Source organism: Pogona vitticeps, chromosome 15 (genome assembly GCF_051106095.1).
Source record: "Pogona vitticeps strain Pit_001003342236 chromosome 15, PviZW2.1, whole genome shotgun sequence".
Classification (NCBI taxonomy): domain Eukaryota; kingdom Metazoa; phylum Chordata; class Lepidosauria; order Squamata; family Agamidae; genus Pogona; species Pogona vitticeps.
Genome location: NC_135797.1, coordinates 744,951 through 768,076, shown reverse-complemented (window position 1 = coordinate 768,076; position 23,126 = coordinate 744,951). Strand labels below are relative to the sequence as shown.

The following is a 23,126-nucleotide window of genomic DNA, read 5'->3' as shown; positions in this document are numbered from 1 at the left end:
TCCGTTGAGCCCAGTGCTACGAAGACGGAAGGGAGAGAGACAAGCCTTGGGAGCTTGGGGCCACCAGGTGGTAGACAAGAGGGGGCTGAAAGAATAAAAAGGTAATAAGCAGAGAATGGTCATGGAAACCCTGGGGCCACGTCAGGATGTTCCATCGTGCATTTTCTCAAGGCACCATGAGGAAATTCAACAAGGATATTGAGTTCACAGAAATGCTATTATTAAAAACCTCAACCCCAACCTACAGTCCCAGGAAGAAAGGAGGCCAAGAGAGAATGGGAAAGACATTTTATTAACTATTAAAACACAGCAGGCTCGTTTTGTTAGTACCTCCTTCGCACAGTGCAATTATAGGAGTATCTGGTATGAACTATGAATGAAATTCGTCTCCTTCTAACTCTCCACAAACTCTGAAGGACTTCCATCACTTGAAGGAGGACAGATGTTCCACAAACACATCGACGACATATGAAGAGTCGATTAAATTTCTCCTGCCCAGCTGTCCTTTTCACCCGAGAGGAAATGAAAGCCGTATAAAGCATGAGGCAATTCAAGCCACTCTTCCCTCAGAACAAGATGCTACCGGTTGGGTCCAGGATTCACAGGGACCCGTTCTGACTTTTCTCTTTCCACTTGCGATGTTCCCAGGGTGGACAGGACACCAGCGCTGTCCCGAGTACTGGATCAGGTCTTCCACCCTGCCCGCAAACCACCCCATGTCGGCTCCCTTGTTAGAAGAACACACACACACACACACACACACACACCGGTTTCCTACCATAAATCACCACCATAAAATCCTTTTATTGGCATTCACACCATTTACTTTTCGACAGCCGGGGCTCGTAAGAAAAAGAGACAGGAAGATTTGCAGTTCTCCCCTGCGGAGGAGGCAAAGAAAGGGAGCCACAGAACATCTGGACGGAAAGGCAGGCAGCGGTGGAAGAGAGAGGCAGGCGAGAGGTGCATTTTCAACGGGGAAACGTCCTTTTCTGAAGTCCTGATCCGAGCTTGTGAAGGTGAATTTTGGGGATCAAGGCTTCCTGTACATCTTCGGCCGGTTCTTCTTGCAGGCGGTTGCAAAATTTAAACTAGAAGTGTGATGAGCTCACCCCCAAAGTGTGGGGCGGACCCTTTATTTTATTTTATTTTTTGGTCCAGCCATCGGGAAGCCTGTGCAATTCGCGTTGCCTTCTTGATGTTGCGCAACCACAGTTCCCATGAGGCTTTGCCGCTGGCTCTGCCGGAAAGGGTCCACGGAAACTGTAGCCAAACCACACCTGAAGTTTGAAGGGCGACAAACAAGTCCAGCGATGGGATGAGGGGGGGGGCGACAGGATGGAGATGGGTCAGTCGGGAAGTAACCAGGAGGAAGGCGGATCAGTTTGCTCGCCTGGTGGTCGCCCTCGCGGTCCCTGGCGCGCTCTCCGCCGTTCGTCCCCGGAAGCCGGCGGACGAAACCTCCTCCAGGAAGCTGGGGAGAAGAAGCGACATGGAAGGAGGGCGAAAGGAGGGGGCCTTCTGCAAAGGGAGCCTCTTTGCTCCGCCGGGTCAAGGACTCGACTGGAAGAGATCTGTGAGGGACTGCAAGGCACCAGAAGCTGACACCCCCACACACACATCCCATCCCCCCCCCAAAACGGTGTCCCAGGAGAGGATGACAAAAGAAGCAGTTTCATAGAGCAGCCCGGCTGATCCCTGATATTTTGCAGCCTGAGGTCCAGGAGCCCATGGTGTCCAGCCAGCCATGCCAAGGAAGGTGCGCGGTTCCTACAACCAGCCGCGTGATTTAGGTCCCAAAGGGAGAAACTCTCCAACAGCAGGAATCGCGACAGGAATAAGTTTTTTAAAAACCGTCCCCCCCCAAATGGGCTTGTCCCTCTACTGGTTGGAGGTCTTAAAAAGAAAATAAAAGAACTTTCCTGAGCTCTGGACAGGATGCAAAGTGGCCACAACGGGCCAGCTATGTCCTCCCACGCCCATTCGCCCTGGGGCCCGATCCACCGTTCCTGCTATAATTACGGAATCATCTCAGGCTGAGTCTACTGGCACGGTTGTTTCTGTTTTTCACATTGGGCTTGGCACAGCAAGGGTTCCTCATGAGTCAGACCTGTCTTCCTCCTCCTGGCCAGTGCCCACAAACCACGACACCCAAAGAGACTCGTCCACCTTGGGCCCACTGTTGTGGGGTGACTCCCCCCCCGGCACTGGGAGTGCCCCTAAAGCAGTCTTATAATCCGTGTGGCCTCCCACCCCCTGCGGCTGCCGGCTGGTGAGAAAGCAGGGGAGAGGCCGGGGGGGGGGGGGAGTCCAGTGGCTCTGAATCAGTTCAAGGAACCTTCCCCCCCCCCCGGCAGCTCCCCCAACCTCCCAAGGAAAGATCCACCCCGTCTCTTGGGCGCCTCTCCTCCTCTCCTCCTCCTCCTCCTCCTCAGCAGCTCCCCTGTGCCAGCGGCATCCTTCCTGGGAACATCCCACCTTCGGCTTAATTAATCCTTGTCACACCTCGGAGAGCCAAGCAGCTGGTGGCTCTCTCTCTCTCACACACACACACACACACACACACACACACACACACACCACACACACACTGCCTGCCTCCAAAAGTGGGTGGCAGGGATGGAGAAACGCAGGCCGGGCCACAAAAATAGGCGCAGAGACGAGGGAAGCCTCTGCAAAGGTTGGGAGAAGGAAGGAGGGGCCTCAGGCAGCGAAGGATGGGGAGCAGCAAAGCCTCCAAAGCTCTGGCCGCAGAGGCCCCGCCCCCTGCTCTTGGCCATTGCGCCCCTCCCGCCCCGCCCCCCCGCCGCTACTCCTGGGAGGGCGCTGTCCAACATCAGCCGGTGCTGAAACCAGGGGAGGCCCCACCTTGTCCTTGACCTCGGGCAGCAAAATCTCATGGGCAGGCCCTCGTGAGAACAAAGGGGATTGCTCTCCGGACCCGGAGTGACTGTGACAGGACAGGCGGGGACAGACCTCTGAAACCCTGGGGTTGTGTGTGTGTGTGTGTGTGTGTGTTATTTGAAGCCGGTTTGTGCTGTTTTATCGCTCCTACCCTGTCCTGAGATTCTCAGACACCGGAAAGGACAGAAACCTTTCAATGAAAAGCAGCATCGTGGGCTCTATCAGAACCTTGTATCCTGTATATTAAAGGCAGACAGCCGGGGGGGGCTGCTTACCAGTTTGGGGGCACAATTTTATAACCTTGGTGCCCCCCAGTCAAGGCTAGACAGCCTCCCCCCTACCCACCCCCCCCAGCACCCTTGCTGGCCGAAGCTTAGAGGGAGAAAGTCACACTGGCCTGGCATCCCTTTTCCCCTGCCAGCCCCAAATCCTGGCTTCCTTTGCCCCTGACGAAGACCCAGGTGGGTCCAGCTCTACAACCTGAGACCTTGGCTGTTAGAGTTCCTCCTCCAGGGAGGAGAGGCCATTAATTAATGACTCGTCAGGGAGATCCCATAGCCACCGACAGAGGCTTTGCCTGCCTGGGAAGCCCAGTCCATACCCACCTCCCTCCCTCCCTGGCAGAGGAGTCCCAATCAATCATTCATAAAGGCTTTCTGTCAAGCAGAAAAGTAGACGCCTCATGGGGGAATAGCCCTCATACTTGCTTTGTTGCACGCTCTCTCTCTCTCTTCTCTCTCTCTCTCTCACACACACACACACACATACTTGTATGTCCTGAAGCAGGATCTGTTTACACAGAAAAGATATAGCAAGAAAGCCACTGTGTTTCTTTTCCCGACAGCCATAACGAAGGCTGGCCATTTCAGTGGTGAAGGGTGAGATCTTTCTGAAGCTAGATTATTGGTTTAGTCATCTTAAGCACTAGAAGCTTGATCGTACCAAAGGGGGGCCAAAACGATCCCGTCCAGCTGTCTGACCACTGGGCACTGCAGCCCGAGCAGAAAAACGCTTCGTTAGGTTCATGCTTCATGTCCCGCCACACACCTCGACCCCCTCACCCGGGTGCCTCGGACAGGCCCAGCCAAGGAGACCCGAACCCTAGACACAGTCTAAACTAATTTCTGATCTGAATCGGGAGTTTATCCATCTGATTGCTATTCTTTCCTTTTTTAAAAAAAATCCTATTATCATTAAGCTTGGAGACTAAACAGGCTTTAGGGCTGCTGAGGGGGAGGGTGTGAGCGATGCCATAAATTACAAGAAGGGGGAGCCCCCCCCATAAAGCTACCAAAGAACGCAAGCTAATTTCATCAGGATTTGGTTTAAAAAAATGTAAAGAAGTGGGTTAATACAGACTTGCCTCTATAATGCACTTTTCAGGGAGTTGGTTACAACTGGGGTCCAACTGAAAAGCGGTGCCACCCTTTGGTCTTTCACGGAGGGGGTGGGGGTTTAAAACCCTCTACTTTCCCATCCGTCCCCCTCCCTCTACTATGTAACACAGCTATTATTTCAAAAGCGGGGAGGGGGGGACAACTCATGATGAATTTTTCCGATGCCGAGATAGAAGCAATGTTTCGGAGGGAATCAGGTAGGGAAAATCCTACAGACGTGGGAAGAAAGTGTGTCAGGAACCACACAGGTGCGGAGTTAAGATACCACTCGGTGGGGTACGTGTGCAAACGTGGACTACACGTGGATCCCTCCCTGCTCAGGCCTCTCCTGATGCTTTCTCCACAGCACGGCACTGGCTACTGTCAAGAAACACTTTGGGGATGAAAGCGGGGGGGGGGGCGGATTTGCTGCCATCTCGGGCTTGAGGCCGCGGCTCCTTCTGCCCAACAGCAAGGCCGAGCCAGCCTGCGTGCCTTTGGTGCCACCCGGGGCATCCGAGGTCTCCACGCGGCCTCGCATACACAAAAATGGGTGCAACCCTCATCTTGTAAAAATAGGCACTTGGCAGGCGGTTCATCTCAGGGCACGCTTGGAGCAGGCGAGCGAGAAACCTCTCCAGAGGAGCGATTAAAAGGCAAGCCGTGGCAACACACGAGGGACGCATTCATGTTTAATTAGGGTCTAAAAGCTCTCTCGTTCTCTCTTGACCAGGAGAAACAGCTCCCTTGCCCTGTTTGTCTCTGAGTGCTTGTCTCTGGTCCTCCATCCTCACTCCCGCCCGCCAGGTTTGGTTCAGGACAAGGAAGACGAGACGCTTGTAAATGGAAAGAAAATAATGATAATTCAGCAGACAGGCCCCCTGCCCCAAAAGCTTTCCCATCGGGGAGCAGAGGCATGATGTTGTTGAAGGCCAGTCCCCCTCAGCCTAAGCCTGCCTGGCCAAGCATGATGGGATTTGTAGTGCAACAACAGCCGAAGAACACAAGATTTCTTTAAGGAAGATGCCCCGCAGTTAAAGAAGGCAATGGACGTCTGGTAGTGAAGAAGCAACTGTGTGGGCTTACGGAAGGAAGGAGAAAATGGGAAAGCGCTGAATTCCAGAGCCTTCGGCCACAGAAGACGGTGGTGGTGGTGGTGGGAGTCCAGAGCCCCAGCATTTCCCTCCCCCAATATGTCCAGCCCCAACTTCTGACTTACCTTTTCGTGTTGTGGATTGTGGTCCCTCCGAGCACGATCCGGACCCCAGGGGTGGAGCGGTTGAGATTGTAAACCGTCAGGGCCTCTTCGTAGGTGGCCCCTCCGATCACAAAGACAATGATGTCCTGAGGCCTGCAAGGAATTGGGGGATACGCTTGAGGGAGGGAGGGAGGGAGCCCACAATTCAACCCTTCCCCACCCTTTCTCTTGGGGTTTCCAGTTTGGCCCAGCAGGGAAGCCCACGCCCAGGGCGGACACTCTTTTCGTTTGCCAACATGGGAGCAAAAGGTGAGTCTGCTCGCTTGCAGGCATCCGGGAGCCCCTTTAGAATGAAACAGGGGGATCACCGGAAAGGAAACGCCATCTATCTCACAACCAGGTGGGAGGAGAGGAGGGCTGTCGGCCTGTTCGAATCTGGACAACTTCCTTTTTTGGATGACAACCCCCATCATCTCCCCGCCTGCCTGCTAGAGGATTCTGGGAACTCGGGCTTGAAAGATGGAAAGCGCCGGAAGCCCAACTGTGCACGTTCCCACCCGGGGGGCCCGCTAAGGGGATTCTGAGCCTCTGCCGATTCCCCCCCCCCCTTTTTCTTTCTTTCCCGACAGGACTGGGGCCGGCCGGTCCTTCAGACAGACAAGGCCTCCCTTGTCTGTCCAGACGCTTAGCCAACTCCTTCCCATTCAAGCCGATTTCTGTCAATTGACCGATGGCCAAGAGAGACGCCGTCCACTGTCGGCTGCTATGCCTTTTTTTGTGTGTGTGTGTGTGCGCTTTTGAAGTGCTATAATGTGGCAACGTAAAAATGGCTTTTAAAACTGTTTTAAGTTCTGCTTTAAAAAAATCCTCAAAATATTTCCCCTTATTTCATTGTAGTTTGCTTGGGGGGGGGGACAGAAAGGGGAGGGAGAAACATACCCCCAAGCCTTCTAAATAAACAAGCCAAAACACGTAAATGTGGCTTTCATATTACTGTATAATGTTTTGCCCTGACATGTTGCCTGCTTTCCCTTACCTCTCTTTTCACCTGCACCCCATGGAAGAGACCTTCGGAGCAGCTTCCTGCACCAGAAGAAGTCCAGAGAGACATTTCTGTCCATAAAATCTGGTGCACAGGCTGAGGGAGAGCCGGCTGTATCTCTGATTTTTTTTTTTAGTGGCCCTGCAGAGACCTCTCCTGCTCTTGCATTGGCATAAAGACCTGAAGGACCGCCAGGCCTTTTCCCAATTCCCCCCCCCATAAAAAAATACAACACTTAAACCCAAACCAGGAAAGGGGGGAGGGGGGAAAGTGAGATCAGCTCATTTGGCAAGCTTTTAAACTTAAGCAGGATATATTTAGCACAAGCAGAGAGGTGGAACGGTTCGCTGAGAAAGCTGGAGCTGGCTTTGCGCATCAGTGCAGGCGTGAGTCACGCAAAGTCCTTTGCTTGGTGGGGCAGGGCGGATAGATCTGGGGCATTAAGAGGAAGAGGGGAGCAGGGCTTTCCTCTGAAGCCACCCCCCCATCCCCACGCCCTTTTGCATAAAGGCTACAGAGAGAGAGAGAGAGAGAAGGTTTCCAACTGTGGACATGCTTTCGCCTCCTCTATAAGGGGGCGGGGGAGACTAAAAACAATGAATTTAGCATGAGCCGAAAACCCTTAGTCTCAACTTAGAACAAAATTGTTATTTTTTTCCTGGTTTGCAACAGCAATGAAAAGTTACAGCGATGATGGGCAAAGCATTTTCAACAGGAGGTCAACAGGCAAAAAAAAAAAAAAGACTTTGGAATAGAGGAACCTTTTATAATGTTGGCTTTTGCAAATAATAAAGAATCAAACCCCCTGTAAAGCAATTAAGATCTTCTTGGTTCTCACACATGAGCTTTTTAAAATTATTATTTAAAGAAAGCCTCCTTTGGGGCCCTTAGGCTGGATGGATTACAACATCGCCCCCACCCAGGACACCCATTGTCATGATGGGAGTTGTAATCCGCCAGGCCTAGAGACTGACAGCTTTGCCATTTAGGGAGCTGAGAAGACCGGGTTGGGGGGGGGGGAATGACTGGGGCGGACGAGGATGATAGTACTTGTGGTTTAAAAATAGGAAGAAGACTCGAAAGGGGAAAGGCTAGGGGAGGGCCGCCTAAAAGCAAGAGTGAAACCCGGCGAAAAAAGGAAGGTAAATTCTCCCAGGAGAACAACGCTTGGTTTTCTACCCTTCCCGTGTCTTTGTTCTGCTTGATTTTTCATTTTTGTTTTGTTTCATCCAGTTCACCAAATATCAGGATGCTCTCAAATCTCAGGGGCTGTGCCTTATTTTTAAGGCATTGGTGAAGGAAATACAACCAGTCAGATTTGTCCAGAGCCTCCCCTTTCTTCACAAAGGCTGCCCTCGGATCTGCCAGGGAGCCGAAGCCACAGGCGTCCCCAGGCTTTGGTCTGACTCCTGAGAGTCCATCAATAACCTCCCTCCCTACCCAACCCAACCCACACTCTCCCAGGCGAGCGACCCCCATGTGTCAAGGGCACGGGGCAACCGGCCTGCGGCTGCAACGTAAGCACTGGGGCCTCGGCTGCCCGTTCCCTCGGGGAACCAAGAGCCGTCCAGCGCAGGGGGCGCACCGCTGGGTTCTGTGACCGGGCCTTTCCTTTCTTTGGCCTGGAAGCCCCTCCCGTAAGCCTCCAGGGAGCACGTTACTTTTCCAGATTCTGAACCAGGGGGAGGGCTGTAAAACGACGAAGCCCAGGTTCTGTAAACCGCCAAACGGCATTATGGGACATGTCGTTTTTGTAGTGAGATGTGCAAAGAAGCAAAACACACCCTCTCTCTTGTCCTCTCTCTCAAACACAGACACATGCACCCCATGCACACACACCCTTTGAAATTAGATGGGGCCACAGCTGGAAACCCCCTTTCCTTCCACGCTGGGCACACGCAGGTGAGGGATTATCGCCCTCCAAGCTGATCTGAGTTCCCAGAAAGAGCAGAGGCTCCTCAGCCGCCCGGCTCACGGACAGCCAAGCCACCCCTCCCTGCCGTGGGAAAGGAGGAGACAGACGTCGAATGTCCCGCCTGGAAGGGACAGGTGGCGATCTTTCCTGGTGCCATCTTGCTCCCTAGGAGTTCCCCCCCCCGGGTTCCCACTTTCCCCACCGGGACCCTTACCGGTCGCGCAGGGTGCTGGGGCCGAGGTAGGGGTACTGGCTCTCCTTCAGCTTGCCCTTGATGAGCTGATCCAGGGTCTCGTGCAAGAGAGCCTGGTGCTGGGTGTACACATTTTCTACCCCCTGCATTAGGAACACAAAACAGCTGTGGGTAAAGCACAGCTCAAAGCAGCAAAAACAGCCGTAAAAATATTTGCAAGGGCAGTAATGTTGACAAACTCAAGCAGAGCTGCGGGGGCTTTTTTTCCCCCTCCTCCTTCCTGATCCTCTTTCCTCTTCTGCTGCATCACTTGGACAGCAACTTTTCAGCGGAGAGCAAGAGGACCAAAATGCACGAACGAGGGCTAACGCGATACCTTCAGTCCTTTGAGGAACTGCTTGGTGATCGCCACGGCGTCTGTAGAGCTGAAAAGGTCGCTCCCTCGCACTCGCTTCCCTCCGTACTCCACAACGGCAGACACCAGCTGTTCAGAAAGAGAAAACCGGCACGTCTGAACGGATCCAGCAAAGGTGCTCGAGGCTGCAACCTGACCTTCCCTCTGAAAGGGAGTCTCCCTTCCCGAACCTCCCCTCCTCCCCACACAAACCCCGGCCCCCCGTACCTTGCGGTGCCTCTCGGACACCCCTCGGTTCTTGAGGTCCGCCATGAGGCCCGAGAGGCTGTTGCTGCTGTGCCTCTCGTACCGCAAGGCATAGAGCATCACCAGCCGGACCGCGTCCAGCTCGGTCACTTTGGGGTTCTGCAAAAGCCGCCGGACATTCTGCAGAGGGGAGAAGAGCATCGCCTTCAGGGCGGCCGACAGGTGGGCGAGCGAGCCTCCCTGGACCACCAATCTTGCCTCCCTTGTCCAACACCGCCTGCTTCACTCTTAGGGTGGCCGGACAATCCACCGACCAATTTGAAACTCCAGCCCCAACCCCAAAGGACAAGCGGCAACGGAAAGCACGCACTTCAGATCAAAAACTGGCCCCCTGTATAAGGGGACCAGACGCGGCATCCTCCCTCCGCAGTCGGACAGAAGGGCCCCAACTTTGTGCAACAGACTTTCCAAGAAATCATGACCAAGATTGCCCCAAATATATTTCTTCCTTCAAACACCCCAAAGGAAAACACAGCTTCTCTGTGGAACATCTCAGGGTGTGTGTGTGTGTGTGTGTGTGTGTGTGTGTGTGTGTGTGTGTGTGTGTGTGTGTGTGTGTGTGTGTGTGCGTGCGTGCGTGTGCGTGTGTGCGTGTGTGCGTGTCCCGGTCGGAAGGCCGGGCGTACCTGCAGGGCGCTGGAGTGATCGTTCTGGCAGGCCAACTCCTGCTCCACCTCCGAGACCTCCAGCAGGTTCCTCTCGCTCACCAGCCGCGAAAGCTCGCCCACGACCGTCACGTGCTTGGAAACAGCGCCGGACATCTTCTTGAACTGCGGATAGTTCTCCACAAAGGCCTGGAAGGGAGGGGGGGGAAGCAGGTTGTAGAAGGTGGGACGACGAGGCACGAAGGGGAAAACGCAACCAGCGCAGGGAGAGGCCACCCGGGGTCCCAAGGAGCTTCACCCCATCAGCAGAGCGGCCGCAAGCCTTCCCCCTCTCCTGCGCCAAGCTTGAAAGCATTCCTTTTTTTGGACATCCAACTTGCTTAGGAAGTGATAAAGTGGCCTTGGTCTGTGTAAGCTGCCTTACATGGAACGAAGCGCCAAATCCCGGACACGTGGATGGATCGTAAATTCCCCAGTGAGTCTGCTACTAGCAACTTGTCCCAGGCAGGTAAACGTCAGCCCGGCGGCCTCCCACCTTACCTTCATGTCCGCGATGGACTCCAGCTTCTGGTGCTCCTTGGGTTTCCTCTGCTGAAAGTCCTCCATCAGGTTCTTGATGTTGCCGCCAATCTCGGCGAAGTTCAGGTACATGTTCTAGAGCGAGTCCAAGGGACAACTGGTCATGAAAGCGGCTGATTTAATAAGCCACATATCTTGGAAAGCGAGGGGTGTCTCTCTCTTTCTGTGTGTGGAGACATCCCTGGGCTGCCATTATAGGCATCCTCTCCTTCCAGCAAAGGCTGGCTTGACCATCCTCTCTGGGCCCCATCCTAGAGGTTTGTTTTCTTTCCCCAAATATCAGTGGGTTGGATTATTTTCCACCTGCCACGCTAGTTTCAGTGGAAGATGCCTGCTGCAGGCTTGTAAGTAAACAGGGAAAGCACACACACTTGGTGGCAGGATTGGAATCCAGTTCCTGCTTCTGCACCCGCCGCTGAAGAGACTTACGTTGGCATAAAACTCATCGTTCTCGGCCGACAGGACCACCTCCCGGAGATCCTTGCTGATGCCGGGGACACGCGACAGGTCGATGCGGTTGTTGTTAATCCCCAGGAGTTCGTGCACCATGGCCTGGTACGTCCACTAGGAAGGAGGGAAGGGGAAATGCACACATTGGAAGGGAAATGCTCCTGCCAGCCCTCAAGAGCGGGGACGAGGAGAACGACACGCCCGGCCAGGCTCACCTGGTTCAGAAGCGGCGTGATGGCATCGTCCGAACGGTCCAGGAGCAGCAGCAGCGGAGGGACGTCCGTGCGCCGGAAGTCGAAAAGCTCGTACTCCTTTGTGATGACTTGCTGAAATCGGAAGAGGAAGAGGCCAGTTTTTAAAATGTGTTTCTTTCTTGCTTATTCGGCTGGCGACGGGTCGGTCCCACTCCCTCCTCAGACGGGAAGGCCCACCTGGCTTTCCTCCTTCCCATTTTGGCCCCACAACCACCCTGGGAAGGAGACCAGGTTTAATTTTTTATTTTTTGAAAAAAGAGAAGAAGACGGGGGGGCAGAGAGAAGGGGTGGCCGCCCAACCAGCGTCGTGCTCTAACCATGGCCCCACCCCCTCCTTTTTAAAAACTCCCTTCCCTCTCTTCAACCCCAAGAGACTTTAAGCCGGGCCACCTTGACGCACTCGGCGAGCCTCTTGGCCAAATCGGAGGAGAGCTGGTAACGGATCATCGGGCACTTCTTCAAGGAGAGGAGCAGAGCCGTCAGCCCCTGGGTGGCCCTGGACAGTTGGGCCGGATCCCAGTTACGACCCTGCGGATGGAAGGGAAGAAGCCGTTCCTGGTGTGTGCGAGAAAGGCCTGGATCAGGCTCACGGTGGGGACCCATTCCCCGGATGGAAAGCAATCTCATCACGTTCCAGATTGCACCACTTGGTGCTTTTCCTCCCCCCATTACTTAAAAAAACAACAACTAAGTGTTAAGACCGGAATAATGACAGCATGAATGCCCGGAAATGACCTTTAGAAGCCACTTTAGAAAGTAACTAGTAAATGTTACTCATTAGACACCAAGGAACGTTGCTTGTTATGTTACTTTTGAAAGACAGCCTGGTCGCCTCCTTGTTTCCCAAAAGGGTAACTCGTCCCAGGAGACTACATTCCTCGTAGGAAAGGACATCACTTACAAGATCTGATTTGGCGAACAAGAACAAAGATCCGCGGTGTTGCTTCTTGCACCCAAATGGGACATTTTGCCTTCCGCGCTCAAAGGGGTGTTTCCCCCCAGAATCTGCACAGAGCAAGACCTAGAGGGGAGGCACGCTGGGGCTTTACCCCCAAAGAGGGGGCAAACTATGCTAAATAAAGATATAAAGCCTCCGTGGATAAAACGGCTGGACACACGGCATGAAAAGCCAAAGGGCATTCAGGCTGCAAAACCCTGCAAGCCAGAGCCGGGCGGCTTCTTCATTTTGACCACCATTCCAAACACTTTATAAAATCGCAATAATTGTACGAAACTAACAGCCGCGCAGAGAGGTGCTCTCAAGCCACGCGCCTAAGGAAACACCCGCCTCCCATGGCTGCAGAAGGCAGGGATTGGCCAAGCCCCACCGGACACCTTTAGTCTCTGTTTTTCTCCCCCAGCCTGAAAGCCCCGAGGGGGTTTTGCATGTGAACCGAAGGAAAGAGGCACGGATGTGTCCCCCCCCACCCCTGGTCGCTCCCTACCTGATAGCAGACTGGGATGTTCAGAGAGAAGACATGAGGGTTCACAGCAATGTAGTCTCCATAAAATTCCTGCAAAATAAAATCAGGGAGCGGCGTCAGTTGGTTGCAGCCAAAAAGTCTTGAGGTTCCTGAAAGGCTAGTAGGTTTTTTTTCAAAATGTGTAAGCTTTTGGGGAGCCCGACAGCCCATGTCCTCCGACGGAATTCTCTGCTGCGCATTCTCGGCTCTATTGCAGAACCTGGAACTGTGCACACGCACACCTGGATTGACATTAAAAAGACAGAAGCACTGCAGAAGTGGGCATCTTCCAAGATATGAAAAACCCTTTGGCTCAAGACCGTCACCAATGAAGACGGCGTCAAGGCCAAGGAAACTCCTTACCGTGCTCATGTGGGGAGCCGCCCACAGCTCCTGGCCTCAGGAACTGATCTGGGGCCAAACCAACCAGGAGGAGATGAAAGTAAGGCCATAAATTTGCCCCCCCCCCGGTAAAGAGATGGGCCAAGCAGCTGCTAACCAGAGGTGAGACCGACAGCTCTCCAGCACGGCCTCCGGGATGCTCAAACCATAACTTTTTGCATCTCTGTGTGGTTTTCTTCTGAACATTTCTGACTTGGGCACAAGGAGGTCTAGAAACTTGGCATCAAGATGCAAGCGGTCACTGACCCCGGTGGTTGATGGGAACAGCTCCTTGCACAAGCCAGAATGGCAGAGGCGCGGTAGACAGGGCAACCAAAACAGACCAAATGTCTGGGGTTGGCTGGCGCCTGTATTTTAGTCTTCCTGAAAAATTACAAACCCCAACCCCTTTTTTTGAAGAAGTGCACCTGAACTTCGGCCACCACCTCTTGTTCGTCCGCCTCGGCCAGGGACTTGATGTCGCTCTTGCTAATCACGTTGCTGAAATCTGAAACAAGACAAGGCAAAGGTAGAGGGGAGCCCCTACGTGATCTGCCAAAGAGCCCCCGGATGAAAGGAAGCATCCCGAACCTTACAAAGAGAGGCAGGAAGAACCCGGGTGGGAAGGACGTAATCGTCCTGAGACCACGATCGCCAGGGGAGGCCTTTGTTTACATGCAAAGACCTAGGGTTTGCGCGCAGTGTCAGGGCGGCAGCCAATCCTACAATTCAGCCACTGGTTTACTTAATGTGGTTTTGCTGGTCTGTCCAAGTTAGGCCGATGAGGGCAACATCCTGTGAAGCACGGATCCTGAACAGGGCAAACTTTCCTTCCACTGCTGCCTCCACCCCAAGATCTTCACCAACCCCCCTTTCCCTTCCAGCTGCATGAAAATCAGCCGCAGCCTTTCAGAACGCAGGGAGTGGCTTTCCCACACGCCTGCCTTTGTTGAGAGGCCTAGCGTGACATCTAGAGGCCGGATCGCCTTTGCTCCTGCCGGTCCGTGAGCCCACCGTCTCTCCGTGTCCTCTCATCCCGCCCTCGAGGCCCAGAAGCCTGGCCTCTCTCTACAGCCCTAAGCAGCCCGTGGAACCGAAGCCAGCAATTCCACATTATTCAGAGTAATCTATGTAACACCGTCGTTCCGCAGGCTGCACAGATTTAAAGTGAAAAGCCTGGGCTGTGGTGGAAATAGCTGGCACGTTTGAAAAGAAGAGGGCAAAGGAAAGGGCAGACCGCACAGACTTACAAATAAAATAAGTGCTGTACTTCGGCCTCCGCAGCTCCTGGATGAGGTACTCTACGTTTTCCTAGACAGGAGGAATCAAGACAAACAAGCTGGGGGGTCAGTTGGAGACCGACTCTCGCAATGTGGAAAGGAAAGGGGGTTAGTTTCACCCGGGACGTTTGAAAGAGGTTGCCAGGCCACCACGAAAGAGGGGTGTCTCTCGGGGGACAGGGGAGCAGGCAAACGATTCAGCGGCGAAACCTCAAAAGGCCCCAGGCTTGAAACCCCCACCACCACCAAAACAAATCAGTCACCAAGAGGGAGGATAGGAAGAGATCTGGTTTGGGAACAGAGATCCGTGGCTTTGGTGCCACGGCGAAATCCACGCCTGCTGAAGCTCGGAAGGAGGGGGGGAGACAAGTGGGCCAAAGATGGACCCCCAGGGTCCTGAAGGTTGGCAGGAGAGAATCCCAGGGCGGGCGGGGGTCCCGAGGAAGGCGGTCACTCCCAGCAAGCGAAGACAGCACAAGGAAGAGCAAAAAAGGGCACACAGGTCAAGCCGGGGCCCTCTCCTTGTGTCGGGCTCACAGGGCCCATCACCCCCGAGAGTCGGGCCGGGGGATGATGGGACGCGGCAGTCCGTCCTCCTGCTCTGCGGGAAGGTGAGGGTCGGTGTGTGTGTGTGTATGTGTGTGTGGACCCTGGCCCGGTGCCCCCTTACCTTGGTGGGTCGCAGGAAGCAGAGGGCCTTGAGGTGCTTCATGCTCTCCCGGCTGGCCGAGTCGAGGCGCTCGAAGAGGTAGACCTCCTTCTGCAGGATCTCCGACTGGGTGTACACCATGCTGACCATGCCGGTCTGCTCGGGAGAAAAGCCGCCGGAGCGGGGCCCGGAAGGGAAGGGAAGGGAAGGGCGGTCAGGCGGGGCTGCTCGGTCCGCCGGGCGCCTCCTGCCCCCCCCCCGCCGCCGGGGATGCCCAGGCCAGCAAGGCCATGTATATAGGGAGGGGAGGGGAGGGCCGGGGGGGGGGCAGCCGGTCTTGTCTCCCCCCCTCCCTCTCCCCCCCTTGCCCAAAGCCAGGCAGGGGAGGGAGCAAAGCCCACCGCCGGGCTGGACTCCACTCACCGTCTCTTTGTCCATCAGCAGGACTTTCATGCCGGCCCCGCTGTCCTCGATCATCTTGGCGATGTACTGCTTCACGGCAAACACCACGTTCATGTCGGACCCTCGGATGGGGCGCCCGGAGGGGGCTCGCGATCGGCGTTACAAAACAAAAACCCTCCAAACCCCAAACCCCTCGGGAGCCCTCCTGGATCCAGGAAGGCTGCAAAGAGGAGAGCCTTCGCTTCCTCCTCCCTGGCTCGCCCTCCCTCTTTCTCCTGCAAGGCTGGGAACTGTAGTTCCGCCGCCGCCTCCTCCTCCTCAAGCTGAAACTACATTTCCCAGAAACCTCCTCCTCCGCCGCCGCCTCCTCCTCAAATTTCTTTCTGCAAATCTCGTGCCTGCCCGTGAAGCGAGGCACGTCTGAACGCGGGTCCCGCGGTTGGCTTGGGGGTTTGACGAGGAAAGGGTTTTATTGGAACTCTGTTCCCGACGGAGCCGGCCGGGGATACAATATGGACTCGAGGGCGTCTTTCTTGTTACTGTTGCTAGATTTCTAAATTACGAACTTGCAAAACCAGGGGGTGGAAAAAAACACGCGCGCGATTGAATGCCAGCCCCCCCCCCAAAAAAAGCAGGTGTCGCATAATAATGTATATAAAAATCTACCTGTAAATATTATATAGATTGCTGGATATTGATGCGTGTTTTTGCAAAGAGAACTAGCTTACAGATGTTTGCACATCTTATAAATATGTAGCAAAAACTGATCTATAAGGGGGGTTACTTTGTTTTATTTTAATTTTTGTTTTGTCACCAGAACCAGATTTCAGAAGGCCACACGGATCGTTCAGGAACACACACAAACATATCCTCTCTGCGACACGTGTCATCCAAGATGGGGTGATGCTTTTAAAAAAAATCCCCGGGGCTTCCCGCGTGCAATTCCACAAAGCGCCGGCAGAGGGCGCCTGTGGTCCAGAGAAGGGAGGCGCGGAGAGACCGAGATACTGTACGGTAAGACTTTTAGTGTGTGTTTTAATTATTGATTTTATTCTATTTATTTTAAAAATGTTTTGAATTTAAAATTTAATTGCTGTTGTACATTGTGCAATGGGCTGGTGCTATGAAAGCCCAGCATTTTGACCCTTTTGATTCTCGCTGAAACCAAGTCGCCCTTGTTTCTGGGGAAATAATACAGGCTGGGGTTTTGGCATCTGCTTTTCTCAGAGCGAAAATGCAGGGGCTTTTTCTTCTCTGCAGCACAGCCTGGAAAAGTCGCTTTTTTGCATGACAGCCCCCTCCCCCCAAAATGTCCCAACCGTCACCGCGGACTCTCATTTGTAATGGTAACTTTTCCAAACGCTGTTGCGGCTTGAAAAGACATGGGCCCATCCACCTCTGAGCCGATGGCAGGGCAAACCCTGGGCCAACGTTCCACTCTTGGCCTGACTTTTCCACTCATCTTTCCTTTTTCCACTCCCCAGTTTATCTTCCTTAGAACCCTGTGAGGTAGGTCAGGGATGTGAAAGGGAAAGCAGAGGGTGGCTCAAGGGCCCTTCTTCCGCTCCTTCTGGGGGGGGTGTCTTTGAGCCCAGTGTGGCTCTTTGATTCCAGGAGGGTGGCAGCAAAGCCCCCCCCCCCACTGTGGCAACAAGTGGCATCACAGGGGCTGGAAAGGAGGGATGGGCAGATTTGGGGTGGCTGGGCCCAGCCATGGCTTCCCATTCCTCTCTTGGCAGCTACCCTGTTTCCCCAAAAATAAGACCTAACCTGAAAAGAAGCCCTAGTAGGATTTTTCAGGATGCTCGTCACGTAAGCCCTACCCCAAAAATAAGCCCCAGTTAAGTGAAACCCCACCTTGTACCCTCGTGCAGCAACCGGAAGAAGAGCACAGGACTGTATTTGAATAAATGTACTGTAGATTGTTTTACATGAAGAAAAATAAAACATTCGTTGAAAATAAGCCCCAATGCATTTTTGGAGCAAAAATGAATATAAGACTCTGTCTTGTTTTTGGGGAAACACGGTAACAGCCGGGACAGCTAAGAGCAGCTGAGGCGACCTCAGAGGGATTGGGGCTCAGTGGCCTGGTCTACAGTCCGAGGATCCCTTTCCTCTTGATCGCCCCTTTGGAACATCCACACAGGTCTCTTTGGCAAAGAGCAAGTGTGACCCCAGTGGCTGACGCGCTTGGGGGTGCTTGCCAAAAGAAGAAAATAAGAAAAGAGGCAAAAAGGTGCAAGAAGAACTCTGATGAGTTGTTTAATCCCCTAATACTGGGGATTAGCAGCTATTCCGAGCACAGCAGTGCTAAATCGAGGAGACGGGAAGTGTCATAAATCCAGGCCACCTTCGCTTCTGGGCCCGCTATTGATAGGCGAAAGATCAACGCTGCCTTTCTCCTAAGCAGCTAGGCAGCCGTTCATTCTCAGCTTGGAGACAGAAGGCCAGGACCCTCCCTGCCCAACCCCTTGGCCAAGCTCTGGATACATCTGTCTCCCTCTTTGAAAATCTCTATTTGTACCTTTCCCAAAACTGATAGGCTGGACTACAAGCCCTATCATCCCCAGCCTTTCGCTCCCATGGCACTGGGGAAGCGCCTTTCTGAACTGAAGGCTTGAACTGGAAAGTGAGGCAAAGAGTCTCTATGTGGATCGGGGGCTGGACGTAGAGTGGAACACCATCCGGCTTCTTTTTAAGCCCACCACCCTGCTTCCACTTTTATTGAATGAGGCACCCCAGGGCCCACTTCTTTGAAAAAGTGCCCTCCCTAGGGAGGAGTGTCCAGCCCGAGGCGTTCATGAGAAAAGACCCAAAAAGAGGAAAAGGCCAGAAGCCTCGAAGTTGTCCGCCACCCACTGTGAGCACCGCTGGGAAAGCAGTTGTCACACAGATCTCCCGGTCCTCCCTTTTCCTCCGCTCATAAGGAACGTACTGCAGCGGCGTTTGAATCTCTTGCTCCTTTTGCACAATTCCACCTAAATCGTCACGGGCAAACTCCACACGCGCCTGCCTCCCTCAATTGCAGTTCCCCCACCCACCCACCCAATTTCCCTTGTTCTTGCACGGCAAAACCCACTTCCTCTGGTCCTCCCACGGATGGAACTGTCGCCGCCGATCGTACCTAATGGTGCTAAAAATACCGCCAGCTATTCAGCATTAATCAAGATATTATTCCACCCTCTTTCAAGCACTGTTGAAACTCTCAGATGGGTGAAGGCGACGCTTCGGAGAGACTCCGACCGGGGGGTGGGGGTGGGAGATCCCTCATTCCATGTAGACTGAACCGAGGGGCTTACCAGATCTAGCCGCGTTTTTTGTGAAAGTGCAGCTGAAAAAGGTGGTCAGCAAACAATATCGGTATTTATTTGAGGGTCATCTCTGAGCGCGATCGGTTCACGAGGGGACATTTCCGTGAAAATGTTAGCCCCAGTCGGCAGGTGCGTCCATACATGCGGTGACAGGGTTCGGGACTTGAACGGCTCCTGCACATTTCAGACTAAAATCCGGAGCAGATTTCCTGCCTTGCGAAGACATCAGAGCCGCTAAGCTTTACGTGTGGCCTCCATGGTCGAGTTGGGATTTGAAACCAAGTCTCCTGAAACTTAACCCAACACTCTTTTTTTTGGGGGGGGGGGAATTATTAAAGTATATACAATACCGGACACCGTGCACTTCTCCTACACAGTAGTAACCTTTCAGCACCTTGGAGCCTGACAAGCCCCCCACAACACCGATGAATTTTGAGAATTGGTTGGCTGAAAAATGGAGCCTGCCTCAGCTCTGTGCCTGCGTGCATTTTGCATCTCTTTCACCTCTCACTGGCTTGGCCCAGACCGTGCTGCTTTCTCTTTCTCTCTGATCTTTCAATTATCCTCATCCTCTTAGAACGGCAGAGCTGGAAGGGACCCTACGGATCACCGAGCCCATCTCCTCTCCGGGAGGCCCAGTAGGGAATCGCACGCCCAGCTTCGGGCTCCGCAGACAGAGGCCGAAACCACAAGACACAGAAATGATCTCTTCTTGCTTTGGCCCCCCCAAAGTCCTGGTTTTGTGGCTTCTCCTCCACAAATTCCACCTCAGGATCTCGTACGCCTTCTTAAGCTCAACAAACTTTGCTCAGAAGCTGGGGGGGGGGGAGTCCAAATTCCGCTGGGAGGTGCAGGGAAGAGAGGAGAAGCCCGAAGGGCCCGGCTGCCGTGTGTGTGCGTGTCGCCTCCTCTTCCTTGGGCTTCCCAGCCATCTGTTCGTGTGCCTTGATCCCCCCTTTTCTTCGCTACAATCCCTTCTATCCTCTTTATTGCGCTCTCTTCCCGCTTGGCCTGGTGGCTCACAAAGAAATCCTCATCCTCTCCCACCGCCCCTTGCCCACGCCTTGCAAGCTAAGCTGGCACCCATCACCATCTTCTCCCGTACAAAGGGGTGCAAAGCCTCCGGGTCGGGGGGTGGGTGGGAGAGCTTCCTCCACGGCGGGCAGGTATTCTCGCAGGATGTCTTGCAGCGACAAGACCGAGCGCCACCAGCTGATGCTCAGCCCTGTGTCGATTTCAGCGGATTCCAGCCCCCTTTGGGCTCCTCCTCTGGGCTCTCTTTTCATAGGAAATATGCCCCCAGAAGTTTGGGAAGTTGCCTTTTTTTTCCCAATGAAACTCCCAGAATGCCCTTACTGCCGCTTCCCAGAATCCTCCACAGGGTGTCTGGGGGATTTTGGGAGTTGTGGTTCTCAAAAGGAGCTTCTCCAGGCTTCTGGAAAGGCGGACGGTTGAAAGAGGCGGAGGACTCAGAGATCGGGAACAGAGCCCCGTTCCTCCAGCGAAGCAAAGAACATGCCCGGTCATTTGTTTCTTTGTGTTCAGGATCAGCAAAGGCATCCATGCTGCAACACTGTGGAGATGACAGGATGTGCGTCTCTGTGTCCTTTCCTTTGCGTGTTGCTTTGTCACTTCCCTTTAAAGGTGAAGGCGTTTTGGTGAAATGTGTGCCATCGGCTCTTTGCTCACTCAGGGACCGAAACCCACAGATCGAGTGAAGGTGTATTTCTCCCTCAATCTGGATGTCGGCTTTTTAAATTTAAGGTGGCTGCCTGTTTTTCCGGTGGACGCTGTCAATCTGCTATAGGGTACAATGCTGCACCCCATGTAGACAAACACACATGCTGGGGAACAGGCGTAGACTTGAGAAGCCTTTTCTGACGGACATCCTCATGCTTACCTCCTGGCTAAAAAAAAGTGTTTAGGCTGCTGCATTCCTGTTGGTTTATAGAGAAAGGGCCACACACAGAAATCCTCCGGGGCCCCCCCCTTTGCACCAGAACTGGGGGTGGGGGTGGGGGGAATGAAAACAAAACAACCTAGCATTTCCATTTAATTATTCTTTTTCTTTTCTTTCAGTGCCAAGAAAACAAAACGAGGTGCAGTTTTATATGGATGGAGCCGGACTCACACGCTGGACAAACCTTTCTTTCTTTGCTGGACTTTTCTGTGTTCCCAGAAATGATAAACAGTCCTTTTGTTAAAGGACATAAACAACGGCTGAGGAAGAACAAAGGCAGCGATTCACATCCCGGGTCAGCTGGGGTGGCCACATGATCGCAACAGCCCCCCCCCCCAAAGCTTCCTGCTCCCACTGATGTGAGGATTGAGGCCGACTCTGGCCTTTCAGAAAGATGACACTCCCCGCAGCTAAGCATCCTCCTTTGCTTAGAGGCAGCTTTCCTTTAGCTGCTGGTTCTATTGGCTGGGGATGATGGGAATTGCAGTGGCATGCGTCCATGAGGCACCAGGTAGGATCAAGATGTTTTAGGGAAATGAAAGCAATTCATTCAGGCAGTAAGGAAGCATGCTGAGGTTGAGCTTCCCCTGCGCTTAGTTGTAAAATCAGGAGTTATTGGCTAGTGCCTAGGCAGTCCTGAAACTGGTGAAGCAAAGAGTAAGAAGCAGAGAAAGCAGAAGAAGTGTGAGACAATCCCCCCACCTCTGAATTCCATGACTTTATTTGAAATAACCATTCTGCTTTACCTGGGGGAATCTAGAAAACAGAGCATGGGAAATGCATATTTTTTGAACAACAAAATCCCAAGGGATTTTGTAAACTCTGAAATATGGTGAAAATAGTTGATGACCCCTGAGGGAGCAAGCAGTCAGCAAATCCTGTGCAACCTGGGCTTTCTGGTCTAATCGCACGATCTGATCACCAGCTGGAAGCATGACCTGGCTAGCTTGCGATATATTGATTATTGCCAGCTGACACTCTCTAATGGCTCAGAGAGGCCCTTGGGGGCTCCATTGCGCTGGAAACGATGGCGCGTCAGTCAGTGTCTCTTTATAGCTTTGTTTCTCACAGCCGGTGAGAAGTTTGAGAAAGGGGATCAAAAAAATCCAAGCTGTGGATCAGCTTAGTCCCAGTTCATGGCAAAATCAGTGAGGTTTTGCAAATGAATGGGTGAAACAAGATTCCTCCAGCCTGGTGGACCACTAGGGCTGCTGGCCTCTGTCTTTTCCCTTAAGGAGGCCAGTTGCTCACTTCCTCCCTGCCTTTCAGAAAGATGACACACAAGACAGCCAGAAGCTGAACACACACACACACACCCGCCGCCGCCGTACATATTCGGCATGCTTTGCCTGTCAGCGTGCTGTTGGCAGCCCACAGCTGGGAGAATGCAAAGCACTCGGCTAGCTGCCTGGAGGCTGTCGCGTAGGGGACACGGTGTCCCTCTCCTTACGGGGCCTGGCGAGCTCCGGAGGGCTGCCCACAGCCTCATTGTTCCTCTGGGAGCGGGGCCTTCAGGAAGGCGCTTGGCAAGGGTGGCGATTCTGCGATTTCACAGGACCAGGAGCTACTAACAGCGAAGGGCAGTCTTCCCTGCCCCACTCAGGCCCCCAGACCTGTGGAAGGAGAACCTCATCTCTGAAAGGACCTGACCTTTTATTGTTCCTTCCCTCCTTTCCCTTTTTTATAAGGGTGGTGAGGAAGCAATCAAGCAATTTCCAGCCTTGCCGCTCTCTCTTTCTGGCTGTGAAGAGCCAGCCACTGAAGCCTGGACGTGCATATGTTCAAGAAATAATGTAAGCCTTTTTAAAAAGCAGCCCCCCTTTTAATACAGTAACTATAAAACCTAAATTAAAGTAATCTGCGATACTGGGTTTGCACTTCTGCATGAAGTGCATCCTTTGGCTGTGAGGTATTGTTGTTTTATAAGCGAATGAAGGTTGTATGAAGAAAAAAGGCAGGAGCTGAAAGGGATCGGTAGAAGACTTTTAATATTTGGGTTGTGTTAGCCTTTCTAATAATAAGTGTTTATATGGCACAAGTTATTAACTGCTTTTCTTTAGCGTCTCATGAGGTGTTTGAAGTTGCCTGAAGTCGTGTTTCAAGTTAATTTGGGTTGGCAGAGGGATGTGTAGGTATTGTAAAAGTTACTTTTTGGACTACAACCCCCAGCACCTACTATTCAGCCAGAGTAGTGGATACTGGAGTGTGTAGTCTAAACCGAACCCTGACGCCTCCCAGGAAAGCAGAGGCCAATGAATTAAAATAATAATGATTTTTTTTTTTAAAAAGACACGAAATCCAGACCTTTGGGTCATGGATGGGGCCGCGAGGCGTTTCGTTCGCCCTTCCTCCTCAACAGAGTCTTCCTTCAGGTCCGCCTCGTCCCCATCTATCCCGGCCGCTTCCTTCCTAATTAGGAGTTTGGGGGCGTGGTTTCCCTCTCCACCCCCCCCTCCGCCGAGGCCTTTTGATTGGCTCAACTGCCCTGACGGCCGAAGAGGAG

The 23,126-nt window shown here is 53.2% G+C and overlaps 2 protein-coding genes across 8 annotated transcripts in view; one reads left to right on the top strand and one right to left on the bottom strand.

The window, feature by feature from the left end:
- Positions 1 to 273: 273 nt before the first annotated feature.
- VPS45 (vacuolar protein sorting 45 homolog) lies at positions 274 to 15,639 on the bottom strand. Of its 3 annotated transcripts, none has more exons than XM_020798261.3 (15): positions 15,374 to 15,639; positions 14,972 to 15,106; positions 14,272 to 14,332; positions 13,450 to 13,529; positions 12,623 to 12,691; positions 11,568 to 11,732; positions 11,139 to 11,249; positions 10,903 to 11,037; positions 10,435 to 10,548; positions 9,916 to 10,083; positions 9,251 to 9,409; positions 9,005 to 9,112; positions 8,650 to 8,771; positions 5,500 to 5,631; positions 274 to 1,474 (listed from the first exon to the last, which is right to left on the bottom strand). In XM_020798261.3, exons 1-15 carry the CDS (start codon positions 15,464 to 15,466, stop codon positions 1,381 to 1,383), a joined length of 1,746 nt encoding a protein of 581 aa, XP_020653920.2. In that variant the 5' UTR covers positions 15,467 to 15,639; the 3' UTR covers positions 274 to 1,380. The 3 variants fall into 3 exon arrangements, with proteins under 3 accessions (XP_020653920.2, XP_020653921.1, XP_072839949.2); XM_020798262.3 differs by having other exon boundaries at positions 11,568 to 11,705; XM_072983848.2 differs by lacking the exon at positions 274 to 1,474 and adding an exon at positions 4,955 to 5,116.
- Positions 15,640 to 15,757: 118 nt separating this feature from the next.
- OTUD7B (OTU deubiquitinase 7B) overlaps positions 15,758 to 23,126 on the top strand; it is a 30,744-nt gene continuing 23,375 nt past the window's right edge. The window contains exons 1-3 of one of the 5 annotated variants that reach the window (XM_072983840.2): positions 15,758 to 16,366; positions 20,743 to 21,134; positions 22,312 to 22,416. The gene's annotated coding sequence lies outside the window, so the exon portion shown is untranslated. Of the gene's footprint in view, positions 16,379 to 20,327; positions 20,428 to 20,742; positions 21,135 to 21,216; positions 22,417 to 23,126 lie in introns of those variants that run through there. The other 4 variants (XM_072983839.2, XM_078382160.1, XM_072983837.2 and 1 more) reach the window with 4 other exon arrangements.

Bases quoted from the DNA above. Each gene is read 5' to 3' on its own strand.
- VPS45 (XM_020798261.3), bottom strand. From the start codon at position 15,466: ATGAACGTGGTGTTTGCCGTGAAGCAGTACATCGCCAAGATGATCGAG. The intron at 12,692-13,449 runs GTGCACTTCTTC...TTTATTTTGCAG, and splicing joins AGGTGGTGGCCGAAGTTCAG to GAATTTTATGGAGACTACAT. The intron at 10,084-10,434 runs GTAAGGTGGGAG...CCTCCCTTCCAG, and splicing joins AGTCCATCGCGGACATGAAG to GCCTTTGTGGAGAACTATCC.